Source organism: Mauremys reevesii, linkage group 25, assembly GCF_016161935.1.
Source record: "Mauremys reevesii isolate NIE-2019 linkage group 25, ASM1616193v1, whole genome shotgun sequence".
NCBI lineage: Eukaryota > Metazoa > Chordata > Testudines > Geoemydidae > Mauremys > Mauremys reevesii.
In genome coordinates this window covers 18,426,356-18,442,983 of record NC_052647.1, presented here as the reverse complement: position 1 = coordinate 18,442,983, position 16,628 = coordinate 18,426,356, and the positions used below count along the sequence as shown (strand labels likewise).

Genomic DNA, 16,628 nt, shown 5'->3' with positions numbered 1-16,628 from the left:
CTAATAGCCATTTATGGACTTAGCCACCATGAATTTATCCAGTCCCCTTTTAAACATTGTTATAGTCCTAGCCTTCACAACCTCCTCAGGTAAGGAGTTCCACAATTTGACTGTGCGCTGCATGAAGAAGAACTTCCTTTTATTTGTTTTAAACCTGCTGCCTATTAATTTCATTTGGTGACCCCTAGTTCTTGTATTATGGGAATAAGTAAATAACTTCTCCTTATCCACTTTCTCAACATTTTTTAAACTGTGCCATTAAATTCATGTCAAGCACTTTTAGTGATGCTCATGTTCACTCCCTGGCTGTGTTCAGCTTCATGAATGTTCTGATCTGCATAAGAGTTAATTACCCAGAAGGACGCCTTCAAAAGATTGCCTTCTAGCAGAAGAGTGAGGGGTCCTGCAGGAGTCCCTAAAATCCCAGCTGCAAAGATGGAGGACCTGATTCTGATCTCACACCAGTTTTACACCAGTTTAACACCATTGACTTCAATAAAGTTATTCCTGAGTCAAACTGGTATCAAGCAGCAGTGTCACTCCATTGACTTTCATGGAGTCACTCTTGGTTTACACACGTGTAAATGGGCTATGACTTCATTGGAGTTACTCTTGATTGACATTAGTGTAAGTGAGTTCAGTAGCAGGACTTGCTGCTTGTACACAAATGCGAAACGTGGGTTGTGTGGTTAACACATAGAGCAAAGCCAAACGAGGTTATAGTGCGGTCTGGGGACTGTGGTGTGACAGCACAATCCCTGCCTTGATATAAATGTCTGTGTAGATGGTCCCTATTTAGGTTCACTCATTTGTGAAAGAGAGGAAATGAGAACACACAAGAAAAATTGAAGAAAGCAGGAGCAATGGTGGGAAATGACAAATAAGAAAGAAATAAGGAGGAAGCAAGAGAAATCTGCACCTGTAAACAGATGCAGAAGCCACAGCCCCCCTCCCCACAGCCCCTGACTACGGAAAAAGGGGGCCCTGAAAAGATTGGGGACCTATTTTAAACACTGTATAAGTGAGACAAAAGACACCTGACCTCTTGTTCCTATGTCCTACATGGACTGATCTGAAAATAATTAGAGCTGAGCAGAGGATGGAAATTCAATTTCAGGGAGAATTTTGAGATTTCTTTGTCTTAAGAATGAAACCTGAACATTTCTAAATTCGCCACTAAAGCAAAATTGTGGGGAAAAAACACCCTGGATCAATCAAAAGGCTTCCACATTTTAATTTTATATCATAATACAGAGTGCAAAAAGTTTTGAATTTCAAAACGAGAAAGTCATTTAAAAACTAAAAAATCAAAACATTTCCCTTTGTAAATGTCAAAATGGGACATTTCAACATTGCCTAGGATCTGGAATATTCTAACACTTTGGAGAGGTTCAATCTAGTTTCCAAACTTCACCGCTGAACAGAGAAAGTCTGAAAACCTCCCACCTTTGGGAAAACATGACTCTGGATCTGACCCCTAAATCCCAGCTCTCTAGCTTGTGTTGAGAGCTAATGTCCATATAACATTTTCCTCTTTAAGGCTCAAATCCGGAGATCTGTACTCTGCGTCAGCCTGTGCTTTGTCGTGGAACGGGTACACCGTGTGGAACAAGGAGACTTCCAGACCACCCCTCGCACAGCTGCCAGGCACAGCTGCTGTACGTGAGCACAGGGGCTGCTCCCTGCTACCGCCCCCATAAGGGATGGACAAGGAGAGAAGGGAGGTGGGACCAAATTTCTGTCCCTACTCCTCCTCATTAACCAGTGGAGCATCAGGCCACGATGGGCAGGCTCATGCTGACAGGTGACATCCTAGCGCCATCATGATGCCAAGTCTGCTAAGAACGGAGCTCAAGTTTGTGTTGGTTCAGCAGACTTGAACAGGGCTGGTTCAGACAAGCTGATTATCCTGAGCTCTTTCCATGTCTACAGTTATAAACCTGAGAGAGAGAGAGAGAGCGAGAGAGAGAGAGAAAGAAAGCTAATTTCATGTCTTTAGCTTTACAGCAGATGCCAACTGACTAATACGTGTCTCAGATATTTCTCAGTATCTTGGGTCCAATCCTGAGAGACGCTGAGCTCCCACAATTCCTGTTGGGCTAAATCACAAGAGGTGTTAATCACATGCAGCTCCTGTTCAACCTCAGCCAGCAAAGGTGCTGAGTAGGAAGGTGTGGAACAGTTCCAGGAGTCAAAACTGTCACCCTGCCTGCCAATAATTGACACCTCGTGTGGCTGTCAGAAGAATCAGGCCAGGGTTGAGCCAGCAGCTGCACAAACATAAAAGCCTGAGACTTTCATGGCCAAATCCTCAGCTGGTGTGAATCACTGAAGTCAATGGAGCTATGGAGATTTTCACCTGCTGATAATCTGGCCCAGTCGATACTGAAACAAAGACCCAACACAAAAAGATTTGTCCGTTTTACCTGTGAAGACTTGACCAAACTTTCTTGTTCCCTCACGCTTCTAAATTCAGATCCCAGTGCAGACAAGCCATCCCACGCACAAGGACGATTCAAACATTAATTTTACAAAGGTTTGTTTAAAGAAATCCACAAGAAAGCAAATTATGGACCCAATTCTCCCCTCACTCACCCCAGCTTTACCCTGGTGTACTTCCTCTGGGCCTGAATTTGCTCTCTCTTATACTCATGTAAGTGGTGAGCAGCTCCACAGATTCCAAGGGAATAACAGGGGTATAAAATCATTGCAAAGGAGAGGACAATCAGGCCCAGTGGTGGAGTTACATCAGATTTACTCTGGACTAATTGAGATCAGAATTGGACCGTATGACCAAATCACCAGATTGTTCCCAGGCCTGTGCGGGCAACTTAATAAACAAGATGCATTTTTTCCCACAAGACAATTAATCCTTTTCTAATTCGTGGTATGCTAAGCCCATCAAAAGATGGTTTTTGCTTCTCTTTAATCCCTGCTATAAAAAAGGGAGTTTTGCAAGCACAGTTTTTATAGAGCTGGGATTCCCTGCAATGAAACTAGACCGTCTCCTATAACTTACGATAGGTGTGTTTAAGTATCGTTTAAGTTGTTGCTCAGCAAAATGTGCAGTGGGGCGCTAACACCCCAAGCTCATAAACCTCATCATTATCCAACCAAGGCCCGTTCTCCTAAGAGATAAAAAGGTGAAAGCATCGGTTCTGATTTCAGAGGGATCCACGCTTGGATGCTTTTCACTCTGCTGCCCTGCTCAAGCATTTCTTAACTTCGCCATCTGCCTTCATTCCTCCTCTAATCAGCCACAATGTCTTGCCGATCCTATCGCATTAGCTCTGGAGGTGGTGGTGTCGGGAGTTTCAGTTCTTGCTCAGCTGTCATACCAAGAAGCATAAAGCAATACAGCTTCAGTACGGTCTCATCTCGGGGAGGTGGTGGCGTGGGCTATAGAGGACTAGGATACTTTGGTAGCAGAAGTCTTAGTGGCGTAGCCTCCGGCAAACCCAGAATGGCTGTTGGTAGCTGTCGTTCTGCAAGATATGGGTATGGGAATGCTGGTCTTGCATACGGCTATGGAGGTGCTGGCTTTGGCTACAGAGTGGGTGGGATCTGTGGGCCTTGTCCATCCACTATCACACCCGTCCAAGTCAACCCGCTCCTGCTCCAACCTCTCAACCTGGAGATCGACCCCAATGTTCAGTCGGTGAAATTTCAGGAGAAGGAGCAGATCAAGTGCCTCAACAACAAATTCGCTTCTTTCATTGACAAGGTGAGATGGGAGATCACACTCTTCACTGGCAGTTCACCATAGGAACGTCAGACACAACTCGCGCAGACATTTCAGAGATGAAGCCTGAGATTTTCTACAGTTTTTAGCTGTCCAAAATGTCTAAGGGATTTGGAGCTCCCAAATCTCAGCCTAAAATTACAGTGAGGGTCTGATTCTCATCCACACTACGGCCACTTTACGTCACTCCAGCAGTGCAAAAGGGCCTTAATGGAGGAAATAAATACACTATCAGAGTGGGGTAAAGTGGTTTTACTGTAACTGAGAATCAGACTCCAAGTTTCTAATGTTATATTCAGAGAGCCCCTTATTTTTCTCCCACACCAGTCTAAGTGTTGATTTCAGTGGCGTTTCTTCTGATTTACTCTGGTGTGAGAGACGGTCTAGGATCTGCGCTGTTTCAACCATAAATAGTATAAACCAGAGGTACGCTTTGCTTTCTCTGTAACTGCTCCATCCATTTCTCATGTTTAACAGTATGTTTCTGAATAACCTCATTATGAAGAGATGAACTCTGAATTTTACATTTCTGTTATCTCCTTTCTTCTGAAAACACGTACATGACTCATGTCTTTTGTTTCGCATGTTGCTGATGCCGGGGAATCCATTCTGGCAGTAATATGAGAGATTTCATAGATTATAAAGCCAGAAGGGACCACTGTGATCTTCTAGCCTGACCTCTGTACAATCCGAGCCCTAGGAGTTCCCTGAATTAATTCCTTGTTTGAACTGTTGACGTCTATTTGTTACCAGTCTAACGCATTGATATGGTTTGAAAGCTTCAAAAGTGAACTTTCTTCCTCTTGGGATTCAGGTCCGATTCCTGGAGCAGCAGAACAAGGTGCTGGAGACCAAATGGAGCTTATTGCGGGAGCAAAAACACTACCAGAATAACATGGAGCCCATGTTTGAAGCTTATATCGGTAACTTGAAGAGGAAGCTGGAGAACCTGGGATGTGACCGAGCTAATCTGGAGACAGAACTGAATAACATGAAGGACATTTTGGAGGATTACAAGAGAAAGTAAGTGTGAAAAGATGCAGTTTAATAATAGGTTGTTAAACTAAATGTCTCCAAACATGTACATAGCTGCATGCATTGTTGACTCACCACTATTCGAGAGGGTGGAGAAGCTTCTGACTATAGGTAGGCAGTTTCAGCTATATCTTGACTAACTAAATAACTGCCCGGCTTTTCAAAGATGCTGAGTGCTCAAAAATCATAAGAACATAAGAACGGCCATACTGGGTCAGACCAATGGTCCATCTAGCCCAGTATCCTGTCTTCCAACAGTGGCTGGTACCAGATGCTTCAGAGGAAAATAACAGACCAGGGCAATTACTGAGTGATCCATTTGCTGTCATCCAGTCCCAGCTTCTGGCATTCAGAGGTTTAGGGACACTCAGGGTACATTTACACTTACCGGGACGGTCGACGCGGCGAATTCGACTGCTCGGAGTTCGAACTATCACGTCTGATCTAGACGCGATAGTTCGAACCCCGGAAGCGCTAGTTCGAACTCCGGTACTCCACCGCGGCAGGAGGAGTTGCCGGAGTCGACCTTGGAGCCGCGGAGTTCGCTTCCGCGGCGTCTGGACGGTAAGTAAGTCGAACTAGGGTAGTTCAAATTCAGCTACGTTATTCACGTAGCTGAATTCGCGTACCCTAGTTCGACCCCCGAGCTTAGTGTAGTCCAGGGCTCAGAGCATGGCGTTGTGACCCTGACCATCTTGGTTAATAGCCGTTGATGGACCTGTCCTCTGTCAACTTAGCTAATTCTTTTTTGAACTCTGTTATACTTTTGGCCTTCACAGCATCCCCTGGCAATGAGTTCCACAAGTTGACTGTGTGAGGAAGTACTTCTTATTGTTTATTTTTGTTTGCCTATTAATTTAACTGGGTGACCGTAGGTTCTTGTGTTATGGGAAGGAGCAAATACCTCTTCCTTATTCACTTTCTCCACACCATTCATGATTTTATACACCTCTATCATATCCCCACTTAGTAAGCTGAAAAGTCCTAGTCTGTTTAGTCCCTCCTCATATGGAAGCTCTTCCATACCCCGAATAATTGTTGTTGCCCTTCTCCATACTTTTTCCAATTTTAATATATCTTTTTTGAGGTAAGATGACCAGAACCGCACACAATATTCAAGCTGTGGGAATACCATGGATTTATATAGTGGCATTATGATATTCTCTGTTTTATTATCTATCCCTCGTCACTATTGAAAATCTTGGCCTTCGGTGCTACCTCTAGGCACCCAAGTTTGTAAATATGTTATTTATTCAACAAGTATATTATAGCTACAGCACAGGGTTGCCAATTTTAGTTGGACGTATTTCTGGAGGTTTCATCACATGACATAATCTTCAATTCCTGGAGACTCCAGGACAATCCTGGAGGGCTGGCAACCCTACTACAGCACCTGGCAAAATGTAATCTTTCTCCATGGGCCTACTGGGATACTGGGATACAAGTAATAAATAATAATATACTAGGACATTATCACTTAGGGAGAGCTACACATTACACCAATTATGGGTTTACACTACTCATTAAACAATCTGCTTGAAGAGAACTTTACAACATTTTAGTTAAGTAGCAATCTTGGCAGATACTGCAAATGTGAATACGTACAACTAGGCTTGGAAGGATTAGATTTTTACCAGTAAACGTCAGTAAACGTCAATTTCACCACACACACACACACACACACACACACACACACACACACACACACACACACACACACACACACACACAAAGAGATGAAAAAATATTCCCATGTCTGCAAAGTAAGAGAAATGCTGCTGGAGACCTCGTTAGAGGTTGATTTAATGATATTTACTTCGTACATTTTGACATGCAATGGTGACAATTTGTTTTTAGTGATGCTAAATCTTTTTGGTTTTTGAACCTTAACAGCTACTGTCATTAAATAATTCCTGTCTGATCCCCCATTCTCTGAGTCCCCTATAATTTCCTGCAACTGTGAAATTTTAAATAGATAACAATAAAAAAATGCTTAAAACCTATAATTTTTCACAATTGTGAATATTTAAATCAATATAAATTTTAAAATAAATATCAACATTATCTGTTGAAATGACAAAAATAATCAAATTCTGCAAACATACACCATAAGGCACGTGCAACATATGGTACGTCAACTGACTGAGTGCACAGAGTCATCTGCAGTTGTTCTGGAATTCCAAAATGCATCAAGATATTTTTTTTTCTTACCTAAACAAAAAATAATCCTCTTTTCCCCTCAGGTATGAAGAGGAATGCAATCGTCGAACCTGTGCTGAGAACGAGTTTGTAGTACTTAAGAAGGTGAGCAATGCACAGATAGGCTACAACCTTATCAAACACCTGCTGCCCAGATTTTAATAGAACACTGATGGCATCTAGTGATTTTTAACTCATCTGAAGGAAAAACAACGCAAAGTTCATACTTACAAAAAATAGAGCAGGTTGAAATTTTTGGAAATTCCAACCATTTTTTCCTGAAAAATGTAAAAAAAAAAAATCACTTTATTTTGCCATTTTTAACCCCCTGAAATAATAATTTGTGAAATGATGGTTAGAGGTGAAAAAATTCAAAAATGCACATGTGACACTGGAGACTAATATTTTTAAAGATACTTAGGCACTTAACTCCCATGGGTGTTGCTCCCATCAAACTCACTTAGATTCTTTTGAAAATCCCGCTAGGCATCTGTCTGTATCTCCAGGTATCTAAATACATTTGTAAATCTAGCCCTTAGTCTCACTGAAAGGCAGTAGGATTTAGATTCCTAAGTGCCTGAGTTACTTTTGAAAATGACGCATGTGCGTCTAAATCACTCAGGTGTTTTGAAAATATTATCCTGTGGTCTTTGCCCATTAGAGCTTTTGAGGATGCTTGTTTCCTGGAAACTCTAATTCCTCTTATCAGAGCCATTTAGAGCCAGATTTTCAAAAGTGCTCAGCACTAGAGCTGTATGAATAACGGAATTATTGATTAATTGGCAATTCTGAAAACTCCAATGGGAGTTAGATTCCCTTTGACTTTTGAGCCTTTTAAAATCTCCCAGTAGCCACCTAGCCTTATCCTGGTTTGGTCATCCTGGGTGTCGATACAACAGACCATTAGGCTGGTCTATGGAGGTGACCCTTTTATCTTCCTTTCTCCTGTATATTGATTATTTTGCATGTAAAAATATAAAGCTGGAAAGAATAAAATCATATGGAAACATTAAACTGCTTAGAAGTGACAATCCAGGTGATGGAGTTATTAACCCGATTTTGTTCTAGCATTAACAGAAATGTCTTATAATCAATTAGAAGTTCTCTCACCGTATTTCCGATTCTCTGCAGGATGTGGACTGTGCTTACATTAACAAGGCAGAACTAGAAGTCAAAGTGGAATCCCTCATAGACGAGATCACCTTCCTGAGACGCGTGTATGAAGAGGTAATGACGTTTCCTACCCCAGTCAGGCTTTTATGAGGAGAAGAAAACAATGAATGCTGGTATTTTCCAAAGGGCTTTATGGGAGTTAACCCCCGCAACTCCCGCTGGCGAAATTCATGGGGAGTTTGGTGCCAGACTCCCTTAGTCTAAGAATCAGAGAGTTTACAGCCACAAAGGACCACCAGGTCATCTAGTCGGACCTCCTGTGCAGCACAGGCCACTCAACTCTACTAGGGTGACCAGATGCCCTGATTTTATAGGGACAGTCCCAGTTTTGGGGTCTTTTTCTTATATAGGCTCCTATTACCCCTCCCCGCACCCCCGTCCCGATTTTTCACATTTGCTGTCTGGTCACTTTAAACTCTACCCAGCTTCCCCAGTATTGAGCCAAGTAACCTGGATAAGGCTAAAGTATTACAGCCCTGAGGAGACTAAACTACTGTCTGTCACAAGCAGGGGACAGGAGGGACCAAGATCCACCAGTGCCTGATACCCCTGCAATGGCAGGGAATTGAAATTTGGAAATCCCTTTGAAAACCCCACCTGAAGGGAATAATAACACCTGGTGGCAGGTGATCTGGTAGAGGAACGAAAGGGACGAAGAGTCTGGTTGGTGTAAATGGGCACATTTGAATGTGACCATTTACCTCAGCTGAGGATCTGGCCCTGTCAGTCAGCTGACTCTATATCTAAGGGACTAGTTCCATGGCGCGATCCTTGGTAAGATCCACAGGCCCAGATCCTCAAAGGTATTTCGGTGCCTAACTCTCATTGAAATCAGTGGGAATTAGGAGCCTGGCTACCTTTGAAGATCAGGGCCTTGGGGCCTGATTTTCATTTACACTCTGGGCTTTCTGCCACTGCTCTGGCAGTGTAAGGGGGCCTGACAGGCATTTACAGTGGGGCGGCATCAGGGCCGGCTTTAGGAACTGTGGGGCCCGATTTGAATATCTGACGGCGGTCCAGGTCTTCGGCGGCACTTTGGAGGTGGGGGGTCCTTCCCTCGCTCTGGGTCTTCCGCGGACCCCCTGCCGCCAAAGTGCCACCGAAGACCCGGACCCCTGCCAGGTGAGTAAAAAAAATTAAAAAGTAAAAAGGCGCCTAAGGGGCCCTCTTAGGCATGGGGCTCGATTCTGGGGAATCGGCCTAAAGCCGGCCCTGGGCGGCATTTGCACTCGATTTAAGGCCTCTTTCCACTGCTGAGCCCTTAGGGCCAGTTTCTTCTTTGACTTGCTCTACGCCGAGACCAGCTTAGCGCCACTGATTTCAGAGGCGTCCTTCCTTGTTTACGCAAGTGAAAGAAGAAGGCATCTACCTCAGGCCTGGTCTACGCTTAATATTTTGGTTGACATAGCTACAGCATTCAGGGATGTGAAAATCCACACCCCTGCGACCACAGATGCAAAGGTCGATGGAAGAAAACTTCCACCAACCTAGCTCCCATCGCACCGGGCGGCGGAGTTCCTACAGTGACAGACAGACACCTTCTGTTGGGCTTACATTATTGGGACATAGCTTCAGTGCTGTAGCGCCCACAGTGTAGACATGGCCGCAGCCAGCCTTGCTGGAAAAAGAGGCTAGTGGACACATTTCACTGAAAACCAGGTGCATTCAAATTAAAAAATCCCTCTCTTCCATTTTGGATTAAACCTGAAACTGCAAAATATGTAGGAAGTATCTTGTTATCTGTGAACAGAGGAACAAAGCCAGAAAAGTACCTGAGAAGCAAACTATAGTCAAAAGAGAGCCTAAGATATAAGCCCTTGTATCAGAGGTCTGGTACGCGGTGTGAGCTGAAGCAATGGGCAAGCTTTGCTGATATAAAGCAAAGTTAGCAACCGCCAGGCTGTGAGCAAAGGTCCGGCTCTGCCAGCGTGCAAGTGCGCAGAATCTGGCAAGAATAGGGCTGATATTGCAGAAACACACAAATTCTAAGTAGTGCTGATCACCGAGCACTCATGCAAACACATCCCGATATCAAGTGGTACCAGACCATCCCAATATCAAGGATGGTACAAAACCATTCCCCAAGGATAACAGGAACACACTGATCCCTCCCAAAAGATAAGATCAGGATGATGTTTTGATCGAACCAACATGTATAAGGAGATGGGTGATAACTAGCCACCTCAGGGACCAGTAACTAATTATGTGAGGGAGCAGTCCATAACTTGTTTGTATCAGGGTATAAAGATGTATCTCAGAGGGAGTATCTTTGTCTGGCCCAGGGAGGAACAGAAAATCCTGCCGTTCACTGAGCTGGTCCATTGTTATGGGCACACATGTATTAGTGGTCCGGTAGAGTCCGCGGGATGCTAATACCATGCTTCGTCGACAACAGACCTGGTTGTGTGCCTTCGTCCCTTAACAGATCTTGTTGTCATTGTGTGGTTCGCTCAAGATCTGCTGTGCCAGCTGTCTGCGCAAGGCTGGGGCGGCACAGAGAGGGAACACACACATGCAGCCAAACATCTATCAACATCTTACCACACAAACAATTGATTAATTTAATGCCTCCTGCAGGAAATTGCTTACCTCCAAGCATCCATTTTGGACACCTCTGTTATTGTGCAAATGGACAACAGCCGAGGCCTGAACATGGATGACATCATCGCTGATGTCAAAGCTCAGTACGAGGACATCGCCAACAGGAGCCGAGCTGAGGCAGAGTCCTGGTACCAGTGCAAGGTGAGTCACCACAGAGAGAAAGGGATTATGGATGGTTCTGACACTGATCTCATCAAAGAAATAGTTCGAGTCACATGAATGAGAGTGCATACAGACAGGAAACTGGCTTTCCGTAATTCAAGAGATGCATGAAATGACAGACAGGCTATGTCTACACTACCGCCTTAAGTCGACCTATGCTACGCAACTCCAGCTATGTGAATAACGTAGCTGGAGTCGATGTACTTTAGGTCGAGTTACTGAGGGGTCTACACCGCAGGAGTTTCTCTCATCAACTTACCTTACTCTTCTCGTCGGGGGTAGAGTACAGGGGTCGACTGGAGAGCGATCTGCTGTCAATTTGGTGGGTCTTCACTAGACCCGCTAAATCGACTGCCTGTGGATCGATCTCAAAGCATTGATTGAGGCTGTAGTGTAAACCTGCCCAGTTTATATCTGCAGAGGATCTGATTTTATGGAAATATTATAACTTCTCATTCAGATTTAAGGCACTTTTTAAAACTTGGGTTCCTTCTCTTAATAATAAAATAAGAATTAATTAGTAATAAATAACAATAATCATAATAATACCAATTTCTTCTAATGCCTATCATTTTCTTTGATATATCTCAAAGTGTTTTACAAAGGGAGTCAGTAGCATTACCCCATTTGACAGATGGGAAAATAAAGGCACACAGAAGGAAGGGACTTGCCAGAGGTCATCCAGCAAAGCAGTGGCAGAGCCAAAAATTGAAGCCTGTTTTCCTGAGGCCCAGCCCAGTGCCTGCTCCATAGGCCAGTCTTAGCCAGACAAGAATGCTATGAAACATGTTTTCGCAATCTGTGTTGCACCTTCAGCCATTACCCACATAGAGGACAATAGTCTACTACAGCCGACCTCTAAAGGAGCTCCTCTTTCAGCTCAAGTAGTAGAAGTCTGTGTTTTAGTGCTCAAGATATAGCATTCAAACCCTGCCAGAGACCTATGAGTAGCTCATCATAGTTACACTGCAACTTTTGGTGCTCTGTAACGGGTCTGTTTATTATAATTGCATCTTCTCTCTCACCTAAGTATGAGGAGCTGAAGGTAACCGCTAGCAAACACTGCGACAACCTGCACAGCACAAGGAATGAGATTACGGAGCTAACCCGGGTGATTCAGAGACTGCACGGAGAACTTGAAAATGTTAAAGCCCAGGTGAGTGTGATGCACTGGCATAATGTGTATAATGTATCAATAACAACTCACAAATACTATGTAAAGGTGATAACCAAAACCGGCCCCATTATAACAGCTCATCAGTAAAAAAAAAAAAATCTTAATTACAAATTAGGTTGCACTACTTGACAGTTCTGAAGAACTGCTGGTGCCTAGACTAGTGACCAAGCCATGAAAGGATAATAGTTTACTACTGCTACCAGCTAACAGAGTTACTCCTTAACTCAACTGGTAGAGGCCTGTATTGTGAAGCTGACACACTCAGCAAAAGTCTAAAGTTAAGCAAAAAGAGGCCACCTCCAGTTAACTGTTTTGGAAGTATAACCAACTTTAAATGAATGAACGAATAAATAAATAAATGACACTAGCAGAATCAATGGTTGGGTTTTTCAAAGCCCAGTCAAATTAATGGAAGTTGTGCACCTAAATCGTCTAGTCAGCTTTGAAACTCTCAACCAATGGCCCTATCTCCGGTAAGCCGTTTATAAAGCAAAATAATATAACTAGAATAGTCTGTCACCAGAGGCCCATGTCATGGCGGCTAGCCTGTAAAATCTAAATCTTGGGACTCTTAGGCTGTACTGTAATAACAGTGAACGCTATTAAGAGGAAGTCAGAAGACATTTCTGAGAAGGTATCTCAGCTCCTCATAGTCTACCGGAAGGGCAGACAGATACATGAAGACTTGCCGGAAGAAGTTCACAGTCTAGTTCAAAAGCATAGACATGGATATTGCTTTATTAAAGCATCTCTCAGCCTGATCAGTTTTTCAGCCCGAATCCAAAATTTGAGCCTTCAGTTTGTAACAAATGAGAGGCCGTCAAAAAGGAGTCTCTTCAAATGAGTCACACGGGATGCATTTATCTCCCGCCTCTGCAGCGATGCAAACTGGAAGGAGCCATAGCAGAAGCTGAGGAACGGGGAGAGATGGCTCTCAAAGATGCCAAGGGTAAACTGGCCGACCTGGAGGCTGCGCTGACGAAAGCCAAGCAGGACCTGGCTTGCCAACTGCGGGAGTACCAGGAGCTGATGAACGTCAAGCTGGCCCTGGATATCGAGATCGCCACCTACAGGAAGCTGCTGGAAGGAGAGGAGAGCAGGTGGGTTCATAGCACAATCCTGCGGATCACTGATCAGGGAAGAATAACAATTCATTTAAAACGCTTGTCAAAACAAAGGGTCCAATACTGCAACCCTTTCTTCAAGTTATAGTCCACGTACTTGCAAGTCATCTCATTGTGAACAGTGGGGAGAATTCAGCTGAAACTTTTTTCCAATGAAAAAACGCAGATTCAACTCCATTGAAGCATTTTATGAATTCACCGAATTATTACACTTAAAAAACCCCAAGAGACCAAAACTAAAAAAGTTTCATTTTGACACCTTTTAAATGAAATGTTTTGATTTTTTTTCCCCATCTGAAATGACTTTTCACTTCAAAATTTAGTTCACTCTCATTAAAACAAACTTTAAAAAAATTAAAAGAAAACAAAAGAAACTAAATATTTCATTTCAAGATGAATGAGACATTTTGTTCCACCTAAAAGGATTTTTTTTTTTTTGGTTCTCTGAAAATTTTTGTTTCAGGTAGACCCAAAATATTTTTGTTTCTTCAGTTCGGTCATTGACTCAGGAAATCAGTTATTTGCACAGCTCTGCTTACAACGTTAGATCCCTTTTGAAGTCAGTAGCACTTAGGGTGACCAGATGTCCCAATTTTATAGGCACACTCCTGATATTTGTGGGTTTTTCTTATATAGGCGTCTATTACCCCTGATCCCCTGCCCTGATTTTTCACACTTGCTCTCTGGTCACCTTAATAGCACTTCGGATCCTAATGCACTTATGCACTTTTGATAAATTTACCCAATAGGTCTACTGGCATGAGTAAGTGCTGCCCATGTGCAGGATCGGAGCCTATCAGGAAAAAAATTAACAATGTTTGTGTGTATTGGACCGTCAAATCAAATATTTCCAAACCACAGTCCGACTCTGCTGCAAACATCACCTGATCTCAAGGCTTGCAGCTAATTAATGATATAGGTAATGATAATAAGCAGGTAGCTAAAACATAAGAACATAAGAATGGCCATACTGAGGGTACGTCTTCACTACCCGCTGGATCAGCGGGTAGCAATCGATTTCTCGGAGTTCGATATATCGCGTCTCATCTAGACGTGATATCTTGAACCCCGAACGCGCTCCCGTCGACTCCGGGACTCCACCGGAGCGAGTGGCGGTAGCGGAGTCGACGGGGGAGCCGCGGACGTCGATCCCGCACCGTGAGGACGGGTAAGTAATTCGAGCTAAGGTACTTCGACTTCAGAAGTTGCGTACCTTAGATCAACCCCCCACCCCAGTGTAGACCAGGCCTGAGTCAAACCAAAGGTCCATCTAGCCCAGTATCCTATCTTCCAACAGTGGCCAATGCCAGGTGCTTCAGAGGGAATGAACAGAACAGGGAATCAAGTGATCCATCCCCTGTCGCCCAATTCCCAGCTTCTGGCAAACCCTGTTTCTTACATTTTAAACCTTTCTTCATTTTCCCCTTCTAATAGGTTGTGTGGAGAAGGTGTTTGCCCCGTCAATATTTGTAAGTACCAGTAGTATTCTCCTTCTTAGAAGTCCTATGTGATTCATCTTTTGCAGCAAAAGTCATAAACTGAGCTACAAGCTCTTGCTTTTTTTATTTGCAGCTGTGTGCAGATCCCAAGGGGGGGTTGTGTGTGACGGTGACCCCTGCTTTGGAGGCAGCTATTCGTCCAGCAGCAGAACACTACTCAAAACAGGAGGTGTTCTTAGCAGTGGAGGTATGTGCGACGCTAGGATTGGAAGAAGCATCGTCGCAAATTTGGGAGACGTATGTGCACCGTGCGTTCCTACCGGCGGATACAGCACTAGCAGCGGAAGGAGCTCCAAGGTCAAATGTGTGTCAACTACCAGCTCCTACAGAACAAAATATTAAAAGAGAGCGCTAGAAAGTCCTCGCTTCACTGCCTAGTGGCAGCAATACCTGCTACCAGCACTAACGTCATTAGGGGATTTTAAAGATTACAGCCCATGCTCCATTGCTTGCTGCATGAAGCATTTTTAATTTCTGGGGGAGCTGCTGTTATGAGGCAGCTGCCTGAGCTTTAGTTTTACAAAGCTGCTGTCCTGAAATTTTCCTTTTCCTCCTGGGTTACTGAGGTCTAGCTTGTCTGTCATTGTAAGACCATTTGATTAGGGTATATTGTTAGGATGCTGTATGTACTAAGGGAGCGAATCATTTGTGAAGATATGTGGCTCCAAAGAAGGTCTCAGTGACACTGGGAAATTCTCAGAGACTTGCTGTTCAATGCCTTTCCTCAAATGAGTATGAATCAACTCCGAATATGAGGATCTATCATTTTTCAGCTCGTACAGTGTATTCCGTATTCTTAGCTAACTGCACCAGTTCACCGCTACATGATTGTTTGCAAAGAGCAGACCACTGATGTGCAGATTGTATCTTGTTCAGAATTTCCTGCCACTGTGCCTGTTTTGTTCCATTTTTCTTTGTTTTATTCCATTTTTCCAATAAACTGACATAGCAGATCAACGCTTGGAGTCGGGTGATTTCCAGTTTTGAAGTCTTAATTAGGCAACTCGGCATGTCTCCTTATCGAGACAGTTAAAAAAAAATTCGGTTCTAACGAGTTAGTTGCTCATAGAACTCACTGGCCTTTGGAAAATGTAAGAGTAATCTAATAGCGGTAAGAAAAGATGGGAAACCCGTCAGATGCTGAGAAGCACATTAATAGCACCCTGAGAAGTGCCTGATAAATACAGAGAGATCCCTAGCTAGCTAGCTAACTAGCTAGATGGGGTGTCTGGAGATAGATAGATAGATAGATAGGTAGATAGTTGTAATAAGCCATAAATCCAATGTCTGTATTAAGATCGTGATTTTTTGGGTCTAGCAAAATTATGAATTTAAGCTCCCAAGTTCGTCTTTTGAGGATGTTGTGCAGGTTCCCTTTGAGGACAAGGACTGAAAGGTTAGCTATGGAGTGATCAGTTTGTGAAAGTGTTTGCCCATAAGTGACAGGGTGTTCCTGTCTTTCAACATTTCCCTGTGTGAGTTCATTCAAGAGCGTGGCGATGGTCTGTTTCATGTCTGACCTCTAGTGGTTATAATGAATGGCTACAGTGCATGCTGAAATGAACATGGTGAATGTTGGGTAGCAGGACTGAAGACAGGATTGGCAGCTTCCTTAGTAAAAGCTAATCAAATTAAATAGTTTTACATTATTTCCAGCTGATACGTATATTATCTGAGGTGTTGGAGCCTAAACGTAGCTACCAAGCGTTGAGATGCTCCTCCAGGGACATTTGTTGCCCTGGGCTGTGTTGGACATGACTGAAAAGGTGGGGTGGGGGGCTGAGGAGGGTTGGGTGTGCCTGAGGAATATCAGGTGTCCTGGGGTAGGGCAGGGTGTGGGCTGTGCCTGCGGGGAGCTCTGAGTCCCCCAGGGAGCATGAGGTACACCAGAGGGGGTATTGATTCCTTTAGGGAGT

At 43.7% G+C, this 16,628-nt stretch overlaps 1 protein-coding gene across 1 annotated transcript; it reads left to right on the top strand.

Annotated features, from left to right (window-relative positions):
- The first annotated feature begins 3,262 nt into the window (after positions 1 to 3,262).
- LOC120390903 (keratin, type II cytoskeletal cochleal-like) lies at positions 3,263 to 15,054 on the top strand. The gene is made up of 9 exons (XM_039513899.1): positions 3,263 to 3,724; positions 4,557 to 4,765; positions 7,021 to 7,081; positions 8,108 to 8,203; positions 10,727 to 10,891; positions 11,943 to 12,068; positions 12,969 to 13,189; positions 14,648 to 14,682; positions 14,786 to 15,054. The coding sequence occupies exons 1-9, from the start codon at positions 3,263 to 3,265 to the stop codon at positions 15,052 to 15,054; spliced, it is 1,644 nt and encodes a 547-aa protein (XP_039369833.1).
- The last annotated feature ends 1,574 nt before the right edge of the window (positions 15,055 to 16,628 follow it).